We start from the raw sequence: 17,394 nt of genomic DNA, 5'->3' as shown, positions 1-17,394 counted from the left end.
GGCTACCGTGGGACTGACTTATCGAAGGTCTGGCCCTACATAGGCCCTGTCGCAGCACTCATTGTGCTGGTGCCAAGACGTTGCACCGATGCTTCCGCCGCCGTTTACGACAGCTGCGGAGTAGCACCAGCCAATATCCTCCATCGTGCATGTCGACCCTGTCTCTGTCTCCCTCTTGCTGTCTCTAAGCATGACCTGACAGGTACATTATGTTGGTTGTGTCGTCGACGGATGGGAGGAAACTGGTGACTGACTAGGGGGAGCCTACTGCGTGGGTGGTCGCGAGGTAAAAGCGTAGCCTGTCCCATGTCACTTCTTCGCCTGGTTCTGCCGGTTTGTGTCCGTTCGTTTCATTCGTCTCACAAAGTACTAAGCCGGCCGCGTGTGTGGAGAGTGGATCTGCCGCATGGCTCAATCGAAGTCAGAAGCGCGCCCGCCAATGTAAAGCCAGACAAGTAAAGTGTCTCAGGCGCATGGACTTGGCATAAGAGCCGCTGCAATGTCGAGCCTGGGGTCTCTGACTCTGGGGGCCTCGCAATTGCTGAGAGCCCAGGCTCGTTGAAGAGGTTCCTGCGATATCCAGTGCGGAATCCCAGCGTGGCCATGGTCCTTGTCATGGCCCTTGTCCCAGGTGCCAAGCCGGGCCTCCAAAGCGTAGGAGCTATTTGGTGCTCAAGGAGGCGTCGTATATCCACTCGCTAGGCGCCGCAAGCCAATTCCCCATCCCAATCTCCATGGCTAGCGAACCCCGGTTCTGTCTGATGCTGGCGAGGGTGCGGTGCTCGGTCGGGTTGTGGTAGAGGCAGAAGTTGGGGAGAGCTGAAGCGATTGTTGATCCCTTCCATCTTTTCTTAGCCTTGATTACTTTTTCTAGCCCTGTGCTTTGCTGATGTGTTCCGTATTGGGCATTGGGCAAGTGCCTTGGGTGGTTAGTTACAGCTGGACCTGTAGGAGCAGGCAACCTCGTCCCTTCCCCAATGCCGAACCGTCCACTGGGATTTGCATCGCACCTTCCAGCTGGAAGCTCAGCTTGAATGCGAATGCGGAGATTCCGCCGTACCTACCTTGCCTTGCCTACCTACCTACCGCAACTTATCTCCCCGGACGTGACTTGACTTGACTTCCACGCTTCTCCCCCTTCCAGTTCCAACCACCATCTCCATCCTTTCGGGAGCCCTCTGCTGTGCTGCAACGTCCGTCCTCCAGAGAGAGACGACATTCCATCAGACTCCCATCCATCTCTTGTTTGCCCCCTGATCGATGGCTCCAGTCGGACCCTGGCCCTGGATCCCCCAATTATCACTGCGCTGACCTAGACCCGACCTTTTGAGCAGCAAAGGTCGCGTTACCGAGACTCGCTTCCACCTGGTACTGCCTGATGACCTAGAATCCCCCTCCGTGCGGCTCTTCCGGCCCTGCTGGACCGCTCTTCACGTCAGGACCCGTCCGTCCTCTTTCGACCCCGATTCCCGATCCCCGCCACCCGGACAAGAACAGTTGGAGCTTGGAGTCAAAAGTTGGATTGACTCGAAGGCTCTTTTGTTTCGTATTGGCTATTTGGGGCTTGCCAAACCCACGTTGCGTCCGAGTCAAGCTGCATGGTCCCAGTCGACGAGCGCTACCGAACACTTTAGTTGGAAATCCCCTGCAACCGTTCCGTCTGATCCCTTATCCCATCTCGATCCCTATCCCATTTCTTCCCCCCTCCCCCCTCTTGGACGCCGTAATTCTCGACATATACCTGCCTGGCCGGGCTAATTGCGCCGTCCAGAGAGGTACCTGGCAGAAATCCAGCATTGACTGCATCCTCCCCATCCCCACTCCCGCAGTCAGGTAACTTTCACCACCAACCACCACCACTGTTTCCGAAATATACACAGGACATCCCTACGCACACCTCCACTGCGTGCACATACGCTCAACGGGCACACGCCCCTCGTCCCATCTCGATCTCCTGCTTGCCGCTGCGCAAGGCCCCAAGCCACTAGGTGACAGGACTCGCAGTCCCTCCCCGGGGCTTCGACTCCGTCCTCGCCCCAGGTGCATTCATGCAGCAGCTCTCTAGTTCCAACTCTTCCTCGTCTTCCTCCGCTTCTTCGAATTGTCCCGTCGCCTCCACTGCCGCCGCCGATTCGATCGATCCCGAAGACGACGACCATCGCCATCGCCGTCCTTGTGCCGCTGCCTCGACCTCAGGACTTGCCCGCACACCATCGAGCGCAAGCACCACTGAGCCTGGAACCGGGACGGACATTGCTATTCTAGCTGCTGCCGCCAACGCTGTTGGAGAGGCTTACAACAGAGTTGCAACAGCCGACATAGTTGCCCACGTCCCTCCCCGAGTTCCAGCACCAGCATGGAGGCGAGACCCTAGCATACCAAACCTGGCCTCCAACGTGCCCGTGTCCGACTCCGCGACACCATCATTGACGGCCGCGGCCGCCAGCGCTATCCAACAGGCGAGTGCACTCACGATCGCCAGTCGGCGAGGCATCAGCGCGCCCACTCGAGGGCTCACGCAGCCTCCCGTTCCGGCGAAGCGTCCCTCTGCCCCGATCAGAGGTGAACCCGTCATGCAACCGTCTCCTGTGAAGAAAGCTCGCACCGGTGCGTCGCCACCTCGCAAGGTCGAAATCCCCAGTCAAGCCTTGGGTCTTCATCCCTCCGCCGCAAGAGGAAAGCAGGAAGGGCCCCTCTCCCCCTCTTCTTCTCCCACACACCTTCTAGGCATGTCAGCCGCCCCACGGCCTTTCCTGCCGGTGACCCAGCTGTATCGATGCTCTCCCGTATGCGAGAGGACCCAGCCGGAGGCGTTACGACGCTTAAGCTGCCTCGCGCAAGTGTGAGTTCTATCAGCCCTGGCAGATCTGAGAGCACACCTGGTAGTTGGGGCTCCTCAATGGACGTACCTGCACATTCTGGAAGCCCAGACAGTCGCACCCTCCCACCAGGGCTACAGATGCTGCAGGGCATTGGCGTTATCGAGTTTCTTGAGCAAGATGAGAGACCGACCTTCCTGATAGACTTGGATAATGCGGCCAATGGTAGCCGTGCTGGGCTACATATTCTTTACTACAATGCTTCCCTGCGAGTCGCGCACGAACTTCTCCAGTTCCTGACGGTAGATCAAGAAGATGCCAGTCCAGAAACCGATTTTGGACGCTTTAAATCGTGGATAATGACCTCCGCCAAAGCTCGAACGCCATCTGAAACGAACTCTGCTACGCACGTCTACGCCGGTATCACATGGACCTGTTCGACACTGAGGCGACGATTCCGTTTCGTTAGCGCTCGCGCAGGCTTTCCTAGTTCTCGACCGAGCTCTGCGCTCCCTCTTATTGACGAGGCTGCTGCCCCGGAGAGTCGAAGCGTTGCACACTCACCAGAGATGCCAGTTACCCCTGACGCCGAAATTGTTGATGCACCTGACTATTTTGGCGATGCCGAGCCTGAGGGGGTCACTTTCAGCACCAGCAACCCTGCGGGTGCCGAAGTTGATATGCAGCAAGATGAAGCAAGATTACATCCTGATGAGTTTACAAACCAGGTATTCCAGTCGCAACCGGCGAGGTCGATCTTTGACTGGACAAGGATACCACCCTCGGAAAGTCTTCCTCCACACATCAAATTTGCTCGATCAGTCGATTGGGCATCGACCCCTCTAGGGCCCATCGAAGATTGGCCTGCAGACCTGAGAACCATGTCCAATCTGGTTATGGGTAGTCCACATCCTGCTGCTATGTACTGGGGACCCCAGTTCGTTATCATCTACAACGAGGCATATCTCGACATTGCAGGCCGAAAACACCCAAAACTCATGGGTTCATGCTACATGGAGGCTTGGCCCGAGATTTGGGATGAGATCAAACCGGTCTTCAAGAGTGCGTTGGAATCCGGCCAAGCCACAATGAAGCATGAGAATCGGCTTTTCATTAACCGGCACGGGTTTTTGGAGGAAACCTTCTTTTCCTGGTCTATCGTTCCTCTCGTGGGTGGCGACGGCGAGGTTGTAGGGTTGTATAATCCCGCATTCGAAAACACTCGTCGTCGAGTCAACGAGAGGAGGATGCTCACACTTCGTGAAATCGGTGAGAGGACGGCCGCGGCGACGACTGTTCAGGGTTTCTGGCCACAGGTGCAGAAGGGCCTCGAGTATAACGAATACGATGTCCCATTTGCATTGATTTACTCTGCGAGAGAGGACAATGAGAGCGAAGTCTCATCTTTACATTCTGGCAGCTTGATCCATTCACCCCAAATGGTCCTCGAGGGCGCTCTTGGTGTCCCCGAGAACCATCCGGCAGCAGCTTCACACCTTGACTTGCGGTCATCTGATGAAGGCTTTGCCCCCTACATGCGACAGTCGATGACTGCGGGTGGCATTCCAGTCGTGCTCTCTGAAGAAAACGGCACCCTCCCAGCGAGTCTCATTGAGGGCCTCCACTGGAGAGGGTTCGGTGACCCTTCAAAGACTATTGTTGTCTTTCCTGTTATTCCAACTACAGCGGGCGAATCTGTGATCGGTTTCATTGTCATGGGCGCTAACTCTCGACGGCCTTACGATGACGACTACAAACTGTTTGTCCATCTACTCAACCGGCAGCTTGCTACATCGATGGCTTCAGTCGTCCTGTTTGAGGAGGAGATCAAGCGAGGGCAAAGGGCTGCTCGGCTCGCCGCTTTGGATCGCCAAGAGCTCTCGATGCAGCTTTACCTCCGCACGCAGGAGGCTGTGGAGAGCGAGTACAGGTTTACCAGAATGGCCGAGTTTGCGCCAGTTGGCATGTTCATTGCCAATTTCGCCGGGAAAATCAACTACTGTAACGACATGTGGTGGCAGATTTCGAGGCACTCGAGATCTGAAGACTCGGTGGACACGTGGATGGATAGCGTTCGGGACGAGGACAGAGCTGCCCTGGAGGATGCGTGGGCCAAGTTAATCACACACAAGGTCACCATCTCGGTCGAATTCCGGTTCAAGTGCAGTCAGCAGAGTGGCGGAAACACGATCGATACGTGGGTTCTTATGAGCGCATACCCTGAGAAGAACCAAGACGGCAACCTCAAGCTGATTTTTGGCTGCATCACCGACATTTCTTCTCAGAAATGGGCTGAAAAGGTTCAAAGCGAACGCCGGGAGGAAGCAGTCGAGATGAAACGGCAACAGGAGAACTTCATCGACATCACGAGCCATGAGATGCGGAACCCCCTTTCGGCAATTCTGCAATGTGCCGACCAGATCGCCAATAATATCAGCACTTTCGATGCGCACAACGTCAAAGCGGAGGTGGAAACGCTATTGGAGAATTGCCTCGACGCTGCTAACACGATCAATCTTTGCGCAAGCCATCAGAAACGCATTGTCGACGACATTCTGACGCTATCAAAGCTGGACTCGAACCTCCTGGCAGTGACTCCTGTGGACGAGCAACCCGTGAGGGTGGTACAAAGGGCGCTGAAGATGTTTGAGTCGGAGTTGATAGCCCATGACATCGAGTTCGCCTTCAACGTGGACCAGAGCTTTGACAATTACGGCATCAAGTGGGTGAAGCTTGATCCTTCCAGACTACGACAGGTGTTGATCAACTTGATGACAAACGCCATCAAGTTCACTCAAGGTCGGGAGAAGCGGACTATTACGGTCAGCCTCAGCGCATCTAAGCATGTGTCTGAGTTGACTCGTAGGGGTATGGTCTATTTCGACAGGATCGATCATCAGCGCACAGCTCTCATGGACATCAACAACGCAGATGAATGGGGTGTTGGTGAGGAGATCAACATCCACTGCACAGTGGAAGACACCGGCCCTGGTTTGCTTGAGGAGGAAATGAGGCTGCTGTTCCAGCGGTTCCAGCAGGCTACTCCGCGAACACACGTGCAATATGGTGGATCAGGGCTCGGGCTCTTCATCTCGCGGATCTTGACAGAGATGCAAGGGGGGCAGATTGGCGTCACATCCCGGCGAGGTATCGGCAGCAAGTTCAACTTTTACATCAAGACTCGGCGCTCTCTCAGCCCTCCCTCGGACTACGAGCAGGTCACGCCATTCAAGATTACGCGAAAGGCGCAGTCTCTAGCCCCTCTATCTAAGCCTGAGCTTACCCGCCAGATTTCACGGCCAGGCCCCGAAGACTCGAACCAACTGTTTGACGTGTTAATCGTTGAGGATAATATTGTCAACCAGAAGGTCCTTCAGCGACAGCTACGAAATTGCGGCAACAACACGTTTGTCGCGAATCATGGAAAAGAGGCGCTCCAGACACTGCAGCGATCAAGATTCTGGGCCGGCAAGGAGGCCGAGGGCGTCGATATCTCTGTCATCCTCATGGATCTCGAAATGCCCGTCATGGACGGCATGACGTGTGCTCGGAAAATCCGAGAGCTCGAACGGGAGGGGACCATTGTCCAGCACATTCCTATCATTGCTGTCACGGCTTACGCACGACCGGAACAGATCGAGAGTGCGAAAGCCGCAGGGATTGTAAGTGCCCACAGTGATATACCCATACTGAATCTTGCTAACCATTTGTCGGTAGGACGATGTCATCTCCAAACCGTTCCGCATCCCTGAGCTCCTGCCCAAGATCGAAGAACTGGTCGGCAAGTATAAAAACCTCTCCGTGTCTGCTTGAGACGTCGGGAGCTGCCATGTTGCGTCTTGTTAGCCCGCATCATCCTTTGATACCCTTGGCCCAATGAGGCTGATATTTTCTTCGCTCTTGTCCCTTTAGCCCATTGGAATATCATGGGTTGCCGGATATAATTTTCCCTTTGGCATCATTTGCCTAGAGATATGTACGACCTTTTTTCTCGACATAATTCTTTGTTCACCTTATCATCATGGCTGGGTGATTCCCTCAGCATTTGGACTTGTGAAGGCATTCAGGCGTTTTGGAAGAAGCATGGGAAAGGAAACCTTGGAGGGGCTCTAACTGCAGTACACGAAAGCAGTGGGGGGGCCTGTGATGTTTATCTACATATACGAGACTTGTTTGGCTGTCTGGGCAGAACAGATGGGCACTGAAAAAGCAACATTTGGTAGGGCATAAACGATACAACGTGGGCGTTGTTGCTGGGTGCTAGGTGAAGGATGCTGCTGCTCTTGACATTGGTCTGTTTTGACTGGAAGGGTGTCATTTCTGGTCATACATTATACGTTTTACGTACGGTTGGTTCTAAGGGGATGGATGGATTTACGACGACGATGTGCATGCATGTATCTAGCTAGACAAGACCCCTTGGCGCCTTTGATATCCAGAACCTAGACTTGCTTTGAACCGATTAATCGATGCACGCATGAATGAATAGCCCGTACGTTGTCATTGTGATGCTGGCCAGACGGACGATTCGGTTGGTCATGAGTGACTTGGTCGTGATGTGCAGGTGAGGCAGAGGCTACGTTCCAAGGCAATGTTTCGGAAGCCATCGGGGGGGTGCACGTGACCTCCATGTCAGCTCGGCCAAGGTCAACGTTGACCAATGTTTAATAGAAGCGAATCTTCACAAGTGCATAGGAAAGCAAATCAACATGTTCAACACGCAGCAGTTGTATTATTAGTATTAGTTATCTCCATTCCGGGTATCAGACAAGAAAAGACAATAAGCAACGACGCGAGCATGCCGCCTCTTCCAGGCCGGCAGCCGGGACAACAATTTTTTTTGGTGTTTTCATGGTCCGTTTCCAGACCCTTTTCTCCTTTCCTCCTCTCATATTCAGCAAATATGGAAATTGGTATCAGTGAAGCAGTCTTGACAGGGTATCTCGGTATCTTGTGAAGAAATGCAGATCCATCCTTCCATTCCCAACCCTTTCAATGCATGTGTGTTGTGGTAATATTTTGTTCATGGTGATTTAGTCGTAACTCGCAACGATCAACGGCGGGCCACCCTCTAGGCAGCGGCGGTGACGACAGGAGCGGGAGTGGTAGCGTTCTCAGGCTTGTTCTCGGCCTCGGGCTCGGCAGGCTTGGCAGCCTCCTCCTCCTTGGGGGCCTCAGTCTTGGCCTCCTCCTCCTTAGCAGGCTCCTCCTTGAGGGTCTCCTCCTTAGGCTCCTCGGCGTGCTTCTCAGCAGGCTTGGGGGACTTGCCGCGGATGGTGTTGCGGAGCTTGGAGAAGGGGCTCTCCTTGACCTTCTCACCCTCGCCGGGGGCGGGAGACTTGTCGCGCTTGCCGAAGGCGAAGGGGAGAGAAGACTTTCGCTTCTCCTTGATCTCCTTCTTGGCCTCGGGGGCGGGAGAGGTAGCGTCAGCAGCCTCGGTGGTCTCAGCGGGGACAGTGGCAGGGCTGGAGACGTCAACGGCAAGGGGGGTGGTGGCCTCGACAGGAGGGATGACGGGGGCAGCCTCAGTAGCCTCGCCCTCCTTGGGGGCCTCGGCGGGCTCAGTGGGCTTCAGCTCGGGAGTCTTCTTCTCCTTCTTAGAGAAGACGCTGCCGAAGAAGCTGTTGCGCTTGTTGGGAGCGGGCTTCTCCTTAGGGCTCTCAGCAAGCTTCTCTTCGGCAGCAGGAGCAACCTCAGCGGGGGTCTCCTCGGCAGCCTTGGCAGGCTCCTCAACGGCCTCAGCAGGCTTGGCGGGCTCCTCGATCTTGGGGGCCTCCTCAGTCTTAGGAGCCTCCTCGGCAGGGGTCTCGACGGCGACGGCGGTCTCCTCGGCGGGCTTGGCCTCAGCCTCCTTCTTGACCTCTTCCTTCTTGGACTCCTCCTTCTTGCCGAAGCCGAAGAAAGAAGTGCGCTTGCGGCTGGCGGATCGTCGCTTGGGCTCCTCAGACTTGACCTCCTCCTTCTTGCGCTCGTCCTTGGCTTCCTCCTCCTTGGGAGCCTCCTCGGTAGCGGGGGCAGCCTCAGCGGCGGGCTCCTCAATGACAGGGGCAGCCTCCTCCTTGGGGGCCTCAGCAGCCTTCTCCTCCTTCTTAGCAACAGCAGGCTTGAAGCTCTCGACGGTGGCCTTGTAGGTCTCCGACTCGGTGACAGTGGCGACGAGCTCCTTAGCCTCGGCGATCTTGAGCTTCAGCTGGGCAACCCAGTTGTCACGCTCAGCGGCGTTGGCAGCCTTGAAGGTGTGCTTGTTGCCCTTGGAGGTGAGGTGGAACTTGTGGGAGCCATCGGTCTCGGGCTCAGTAGCATCGGCCTGCGGGGTTTCGGTGGTTAGCTCACTGTGACATGCCGGCAGTTGGTGCATTGGGGTTGCGTGGGAGTGGATCCCAACTTACCAGGCTGATGACGCTAGAGGGGGTGGTCTTGTCACCGACAAAGAGAAGACCCTTGCCAGTCTCGGAAGCCCAGGCGATGTTGGAGTGAGCAGTCTCGGCAGACTTCTCGACCTTGAGGTAGTGGGCGAGAGCCTTGGGCTCGACGGCCTCAGAGCCGAACCAGAAGAACTCCTTGCTGGCAATCAGGTTCCTAGGGTGTGTGGTTAGCAAACACGGTGCGATTAAACAGGTGTGCACGCAGCACGTAGCGACAGCTATCGGCACCATGATGGCGCAGAGACGTAGGGCTGCAACGCGCCGCGAGCGACTCGGCTCGACTCACTTGGGGAAGCTCAGGCCCTGAGCCTTGTGGTTCAGGTGACCCTCCTCGATGGGCTTAACCTCCTCCTTCTTCTCCTCGGCCTTGGGGGCCTCCTCAGCCTCAGCGGGCTTGGTCTCCTCAGCAGGCTTGTCCTCAGCAGCGGGAGCAGACTCGGCAGCGACAGCGGGTGTCTCTTCGGCGGGCTTGGACTCGGCAAGAGTCTCGACGGCGGGAGCCGAGATACCGGTGACCTCAGGCTTGGTCTCCTCGGGGACGACGACGTTCTTCTGTTCCTCGGCCATTCTGAAAGATTTCGGGGGGGTATCAAAGGAGATTGGGTATCACAACAAACAAAGACGTTGGTATAAAAAGGAAAAAAAGGAAGATGATCCAGAAAAAAGGCGTTGGAGTTCAGATGGAGCTGAAGAGCAGGTAGAGAGGGAGAGGGAAAGAAGAAGGAGGGAGAAAAGACGAGCAGGAGAGGGGGCGCTTGGGGGTACTTATTCGCAGAGTGCGAAGGCGGTTTGCCAGCCAGCGCCAGTGCCAGGTAAGGTGAGGTGAGGTGAGAGCAGCGCAAGGCAAGGCAAACCAAAGCAAGCTCCAGCGCAACGCAACGCAACGCAGAAAGGGTGAGTTGAGAGAGGAGGGAGTGAAAGTGGATGTGGGTCCCGTAGTCGGCAAGGGTAAGGGAAGGCAGGGCGTGTGCGGTGTGAAAATTAGCCTTGGGAGGGGAGTGGGAGTGGTCAGTGATGGGCAGTGGAGAGCGAATGAAGCGTCCCGACAGTGTCTGTCTGTGCCTGTGACAGCAGTCAAATTTGGGGGGTACAGGGGGAGGCAAGCTCTGTCAGTGAGATGAATCACTTGGCGCCCAGTGTGAGGAGAGCTCTCTTTTTTTTTTTTTTCTTCTTTTTTCCCTCTCTTGTTCTCCCTGATGAGGCTGTTGGTGTGGGCAGTTCACCCTCTTTCCTTTCCCTGGTCCCGTCATCTTGAATCCTGACCGATGCCGTGATGCTCTCCATCAGTGAACCCAGATACCGTCCTGGTCCCCTAATCCCCACGGCCTGTCCCTGAGCTCGTCCCCTGAGGTCCCCTGAAGTCCCCTGTATCACCAGGCGCTACAGCAGATAGCTTGGTACGCAGAAAGTAGCTTTTGCCCACGGACGTGCATAAGGTAACTGGCCATTATCACGTCAATCCGCCGGCAATTACAGGGCACAGCACCCGCCCTGATGCTGATCAGTTTTATATAGCAGCGGCGTGGAATTTTCGTCTTCCACACTAAAATCATCTTGTCCCCCAGCAACACTCTGTTCCTGCTGCAACTAGATGACTCTCACTTTCATTCCACCGAACCAATCCTCCCGTCCATTGTCTTTCCAATAATTCTTCCCTGTTGTTGCTGGGTGAGGAGCTGGCCCGTGCTGCATTAAACGAGTGGGCCTGAAATTGCAGACGCCCCATGGCCCCGTCGACCTGCCGGCCGTCGGTGGAGCACACCTTGCAAAGGGCTCCAGCGCTAGCCGCGGACAAAATTGCAGTAGCAACCCAACTGCACTTGCCTGTGCTGCATGGCGGGGCTCACGTATCGTATCGACTCAACTCGACACGTACCTTCCCATTCACAGCCAAGGTCGTAGTTACTGTGAAGATGCGGAAGACAAGCCTGGACGGAAGGTACCCCGATATTCACAGTCCTTTTTTCGTCACTCACCATCATCTCGCATCCATGCTGGAAAGATTCTTTTTGGAATTCACCTCGGGATGATGGAAGCTTTGGAACGTGCTTCGGACTGGACCCCCCAGAAAAGTTGCATGTCATTGTCAACTTCAAGCAAGGCCCCTTTCCTTTCGTATCGACGGATGCTCCCGGCCAGCCTGTCGGCCCCTTCCCTTCACCAAGGAACAAGAAGCTTTACTTTGCCCTGCCCGCCTTTTCTCACCGTCAATATCCATCATACTCCGTACCTACAGCATCTCGCTGCATGGCGCGGAACCACGCCCGCTGGCAGGCTGGGCTGATAACTACTACGTACTGGCCTGTGCAGGCCTCAACGCTATTGACGCTACGGAGTGCTACCACCTGGACGATCAGACCCGGGCTGGAGCCCTCCCTGAAGCCCGGCCGGCTTCAGTGTCGTCGCCCATGTTATTCCCTGGAACTCGGCCGTGTCCCGACAATCAGCATTGATCAATCTCCATCTTTGATCCTACAGACCGACATGCTCACCCCATCTCTTGCTCTGACTCAACCGGGGCGGGTCCTCGAATAAGGAAGGGAAATCTCGCTGCTCGCCCACTGGTTTGAATGAAATTCCCTTGTTGTCGGGAACAGGGTCTTGAGACGACATTTCAATATCGATCTTCAACCCACCTCTCGGCCCCAATGGGCTACGGTACCTACATCCCCACATTGCCGAGCAATCTTGTCTGGCACTTGACCTCCTTGCTTGCACAATCCACCAAAACGGCGGCAACAAATGTATCAGAACCATGTGCTCTCCCTCTCCTCTCCAGCCCACAAGTCTTGCTTTTCTGACTCCGTGTCTCGTCATCTAGTCGGCTGTCTCTCATTCTTGACTGACCGTGTCTCTCCGTGAGATGAATCAGACATCGTACGTACCTAATAATAATCTGCCCAGCTCCCGGGTCTCTGATGAAGCCCAATCACCGGTGGATCTACCTCCAATATCTCCCATCTCCCTGTGTCCGAACCTTGTCGAACCCCTTGCACCCTCAGCATGCAATCGTGGGCCATGGGGAGCCACTGACTTTCTTGAACAATCCACCTGGTCCCTGTCCCTGGCCCTGGATTCTCGCTTGAGCCCAGTGCCGACGAGCGATCCGTGCCAGGACCGCCCTCAACAACCACCACCTCGTTGTGGTTCTGGTGGATCGCCATTAGAATGAAATCCGAAATAAAATATTGTTCCAGGGGAACACGTTTCGACACGTCTGTCCTGTCTCGATGGTCACCAGCACTCTTTCTACGACGTTGGCTGGCGTCTTGCCTGCTTGGCATAGTTCCTTGGCCGCCTTGGCATCTTGGCTGTCTCTCTTCCTTGCGCCATCCATCCATCCAGGCCAGGCAAGCCCCCCGCGCCGCCCACGGTCGCCATGAGGCTCTCGTGTCTCGCCTAGGCGCTTGAGCTGCTGCACCGGATCCTGTGATGCTCGGTGGCTTGAGCATTTGCTGCACAACGACAAAGGCGTTTCACCCTCTTTTTCTGACGCTGACGCATCTGGCTCTTGTGCCTCGTCGTTGGTCCCCGGTCCCCATCTCGGCCTCTGGGAAGACACGGCGATGCACGCAAGTGTCAGGTCAGGTCATGTCATATCAGGTCACGCTTCGCCGTCTCCAGAAGCGTCATCCTCTGGCAGCCTCTTGCGTCCAGTAGCCTTCAGCTTCAACCCTCCATCATGTCTGGGCCGCGGGATCCCGCACCTGATCCAAACTACTGTCGGATATGCTGTGTGATTTGTTGTCTGTTTGTGCGTGTGCGTGTGCTTGTGCTGTGCTGCGTGTGTGTTTGGGACCTGGCAGCTCATCTCTCTCTAGCCCACGAAATTCTCTACATTTCTGTGGCCATGGAACGACGTCCAAGCAAGAGTTGGTCCTCCGGGCCCAAACATGGCCTTATGGCGGCGCTAGCGACGACGTCGTAATAAACGGGGGCCCGCATTGCGCCCTAACTCGAGCAGCTCGGGCGAATCAATCAATACGGCGCGCTGCTCCCTTCGACAGGACGGGAGGTACCCTGCACTGCATGAGAGGTACTTCCTTGGATTTTATGGATGATTCTCTGGAGTTGGCTCCTAGATGCCCAAGATAGTACCTTGCTTCGAGGTCGAGTACCTACATACCCTGTATCACAAACCTCATTCGCTGGTCGAGCTCATGCAAATGCAGGAAGCTGCAGCCCGAGGCAGGAGCACACGAGCATCACGATGGAGAAGGGCCACGCGCTCGCAAAACAACCCACATGCAGCCTTGTATGCCTTGTATTGACCTCGAAACTTGCATCTATCTTCCATCACCTCCCACTCGTTGTCCTACGGGGTACAGCGCAATGCAGCACAGTGCAAGGGTGGTAGCACACGCAAAGTGCCTCTTGCCCCAATCCAAAGTCAAAACTTGCATCCGGGTTATCCACCCATTCACAATCACATCACAATGCCACAATCCCGCGATGCCACAGCCAGCATCTGGTTCTGCTCCAGCACCTGCATCAGCCACTCGAGAGGGCTCAAGCAGTCCAACTCGATCCAGGCTACAGGCAACCCCAGCCGTGGCTCACACGATCGCGCCTCTCCCTCACTTTGGGTCCAGGTGACTCAAGGCCCGGCCGTCGTCTTGGCCAAGTCGAGCATAGCTTGGACCAGTTGGGCATAGGAGGTCAGCCAAAGCCGCGAACACCAATCCACCAGGCAGTAGTTCGGGACCCTTTTTACTGCAACCCTGAAGCCGCTCTTGGCAGTGGACAGGACTCGATGCTCATGCCGATTCCTCATTCCCTTGACTCGAGCACACACGGTTACCAATATCGGGGGCCATCTGGTGAGACACCCTAGACACGCAGTATCTCCCGTCGGCAGATCAACGCCGAGACATAACAAAGTGAGTTGATGACCTGCAACGGGAAACGAAACGGCACGGCCTTTGTGCGACCAATGCTCTGGGTTCTGCCATGGCATCTTCTTTCGTGGGTGGCTCTGCGGGATGTTAACCGCCGGAATGCCACCCATCGGATACAAAGGTCATTCTGGGGAAGCCATCGCCTGCGGTTGCCTTTCTGGACCCTTCTTTTCCTTCCATCTCGCCTCCGAGGCGCTTTGGTTTGCCTGCTTGGCCATCTGCCCTCGCATGGACTCGTTGCCTTGGTTTCTGACCTGCCGCCACCTCCTTTCACGAACGACCAGCGCCTGATATCTTGATGGGCACTAATAAAAAAGCACAATGGCGCGGAATCCGTGCCAACAGTGCACGGCGGCGATCACCACACACGGTCCGCCGCCCGTGGGCAATCAATCGAGATCCACATGCCCGTCAGCTCAACCACCACGCCTTGGCTTGACTCCGGCTTGTGGGACCCAGCCTAGATCATCCTTGTCGGTAGCCTCTTGGAAGCTATGCCGTTGTTGAGGGGGGAAACGTCTCGAAGCCGGGCGCTTCTCTTGCTTGATCAAGAACGGTTTTCTGCTCCAGGCCAAGCAGTGTTGTATCGCACCCTTGGAAACCTTACTGTAGCAAAAGGCATTGATTTCGGTACTTTGCCCGAGGCACACCGACACTCGCTTGCTGAGATTGTATGGCTGGTATCCCTGGAGAGAGCTGATCCGTCGTCGGCCGATGGCACCTAACCCCGTCTCGTCTGGAAATTGGACCCTGCGCTTCTCATTTCATGATCCAACCAAACACACAAACTCCCGTTGCCTCTCGGGGCTCTGTGGGTTTGTTCGTTTCACCCCGTTGGCCACCATCAGCCACTCGCGGCTGGGCCTTGTTTGTTTGCGGCGAGCCTAGCTAATAGTTCAATGCGATGCACTGAAGCCGTGCTGTATCTCGATGATGCTGGAGGGAGAGGGCATTATCCCAACCACCATATAGACGCCGAGGCACCGTCGTCGTCGTCCTCGTCAGGCTGCCCTGCGTTTGGGCATGGATGTGAATTTCGGATGACAATCTCGTCTGAAGAGAATTGCTCCTAATATGGAGTAAGGGTGCTCGTAGTAGCAGCAACACGTGCGCATCCTCCGAGAACTGCTTGAGCCGTCATCCCTCTGACTCTATCAAGAAGAAACTTGGTTGGCTCCACAAGCTGATCTTATTAACACTTCATGCGACCGTGCAGCTTTTCCCAGAAGTACATTGCAGTACCAACCCGCTTGTTCGATCGTCGTCTTACTTGGCTATCATGCTTATGCGGGTATGGATGTTTACTCTCGCAATCGGGCTCTGGGTCGTCGTGATTCGACCCGTGATTCCCATGTCTCTCTCGTTCAGCTTCCGAGACGCCGACATTGATGAAGAGACAAGACGGGGGGTGGCCCGTACTGTAACAACTCTCCGGGGCCGATCAGTCAGTCAGTCAGTCAGTCCGTCCCAACCGAACCGTTCCAGCCACGACGGGGGGGTCATGTGCTGTTGACAAGCTTTTCCTCCAAGCTTCCAGTCGCAACGGTAACTCTCGCGCGCCGCCCACCGTTTCCAATCACCTGATTTGCCGTCAGTGCCAAGGTTGTCTCCTTGCCCTCATCATTCCACATCACAGCATTGGCAATACCGAACACCGGCTGTCTCTTGTGGTTGTGGTTGTGAATGTGACCGTGTCCGGGAGCGGCGGAATGACAAAGTAGAAGCTCGCATTGCTGTTGCTCCGACGGTCCTTTCTTGTCTTGTCTTCTCACAACTCCGGTTTGGCCGTTGTGGTGTGAGGCAGTTTGCGCACCTGATGATATGCCTGCTGGGCTATCTGCTCTTTGCCGCCCCGTCGTGACACCCTGATAGTCATGATTCTGCAGCGGTGCCACTCCCATTACTCGACTGGGAGTACTGTACTGGATTGTACCTTGCTGTATCAAGTCATCCTATCAAGGAATGAGCAAGAGTACTCCGTTCTGCCTTGACAGCGATGCATCCCACACACCCGGCCAATCAATGTCACAGCTTGGCCGACGACAGCTGGGCTAACAAGGCTCTTCATGATCTCGTGCCTATGCGTGCCATGCTGTATCATCCGGCCGTTCCCCTCACCTCCATCTCAGCTCGTGCTCCGGGGACGGCTAGGCGGTTCCATGCCATCCCACCATCTCTGGCCATCTGCTGCTGGCTGCCACCCTCCCGTCGATCGCGGCTCACCTCGGACAAAGGTCTGTCATGACGACTCGGCCTTGTCCTCGTCGAGCAAACGTTCATGCAGGCCCCGCTCCCTTGCAGACTTAGCCATGTGCATGTGCTCGCCCATGTGGCTTGGTCTCCGACAACACCCAAGCAAGACTCCCGCCGCCGGCTTGTCACCTTTGTTTCTCCAAGTTCAGATTCTCCTCGACTTGACTGTTTGATGGTGTGCAGGACCCTGGTTTCAGATTCGCCGACTGGAGAGCTGGTGTAAGCCGGCCCAGCTGCTAAGCCTCTATCCGCGACGCCATGTTTCTTGGACCACTCGTCGTCAACCGCGCTTATCGACCGTAGAGGGGTTGTACGTGATAGGCCGTAGATATTGTGAGCTCGAGCAATCAACCTGATTCGGTACAGTACATGCGGTGGGATACGACGTCGAGAGGGATTTTTACAAACGAGCCCTTTTTTTTCCTTTTCTGCAACTCGATCTTCGTTTCAGGAATAGATCTTCTCGATATCATGGTTCGAGGACCGGGATCGACCAGCTGCTCTCGCCCCGGACGGTCCCGTGGGGTGTAGTTCCTTGTTGAGGGTGGTGAAGGGCTCAATGCTGAGATGGCGGTGAGACGGATGCAAGGGACGGTGCAGTCGAGGATGTGATGAGGCTGGGGATATTGCTTGCAGGAGTTTTAACCTGCATCATGGCTTGCTTTTATTGTTTTGATTTGTCTTGAGAATGCGGTCTCGGATCGGCTCGTAATGTCGTTTCTGATCGACGATATTTGTTAGCACAGATTCAAGTATACCCATCTGCTTTTACCGTAAACTTTTGAGTCTTTGACTACGATCAATCCGAGACAATGTGAAGTTGATGTCCTTTTGGTGAGGCTCTGCCCATCTCAGTCTTGACCTTGACTGGCCTGATAAGCTGGCACACATCTCACGAGTCTGAGTGATGGGAGGTTCTTGTGGTGTTGTCTAGGCAAAGCTAACATTGTGTTCATAACTGTAGTCTTGGCTCCTGTGCCTGACATACTCTGTCTTTGT

At 55.4% G+C, this 17,394-nt stretch overlaps 4 protein-coding genes across 4 annotated transcripts; 2 read left to right on the top strand and 2 right to left on the bottom strand.

Annotated features, from left to right (window-relative positions):
• Window positions 1-2,048: 2,048 nt before the first annotated feature.
• Window positions 2,049-6,632, top strand: MRS44_001490 (uncharacterized protein; the record flags this gene model as incomplete). The annotated part of the gene is made up of 3 exons (XM_065623719.1): window positions 2,049-2,842; window positions 2,926-6,481; window positions 6,537-6,632. 3 exons carry the CDS (start codon window positions 2,049-2,051, stop codon window positions 6,630-6,632), a joined length of 4,446 nt encoding a protein of 1,481 aa, XP_065480149.1.
• Window positions 6,633-7,890: 1,258 nt separating this feature from the next.
• On the bottom strand, window positions 7,891-9,811 carry MRS44_001489 (uncharacterized protein; the record flags this gene model as incomplete). Its single annotated transcript, XM_046274888.2, has 3 exons — window positions 7,891-9,126; window positions 9,209-9,398; window positions 9,531-9,811. 3 exons carry the CDS (start codon window positions 9,809-9,811, stop codon window positions 7,891-7,893), a joined length of 1,707 nt encoding a protein of 568 aa, XP_046138238.1.
• A 3,869-nt stretch (window positions 9,812-13,680) lies between these two features.
• MRS44_001488 (uncharacterized protein) lies at window positions 13,681-13,899 on the top strand (the record flags this gene model as incomplete). Its single annotated transcript, XM_065623718.1, has 1 exon — window positions 13,681-13,899. The coding sequence occupies one exon, from the start codon at window positions 13,681-13,683 to the stop codon at window positions 13,897-13,899; it is 219 nt and encodes a 72-aa protein (XP_065480148.1).
• A 1,742-nt stretch (window positions 13,900-15,641) lies between these two features.
• On the bottom strand, window positions 15,642-16,210 carry MRS44_001487 (uncharacterized protein; the record flags this gene model as incomplete). The annotated part of the gene is made up of 2 exons (XM_065623717.1): window positions 15,642-16,094; window positions 16,154-16,210. 2 exons carry the CDS (start codon window positions 16,208-16,210, stop codon window positions 15,642-15,644), a joined length of 510 nt encoding a protein of 169 aa, XP_065480147.1.
• Between the last annotated feature and the right edge of the window lie 1,184 nt (window positions 16,211-17,394).

The sequence above is a fragment of the Fusarium solani genome, assembly GCF_023522795.1.
Source record: "Fusarium solani strain SB1 chromosome Unknown bctg00000000, whole genome shotgun sequence".
Classification (NCBI taxonomy): domain Eukaryota; kingdom Fungi; phylum Ascomycota; class Sordariomycetes; order Hypocreales; family Nectriaceae; genus Fusarium; species Fusarium solani.
This window is presented reverse-complemented; position numbering and strand designations above follow the sequence as displayed.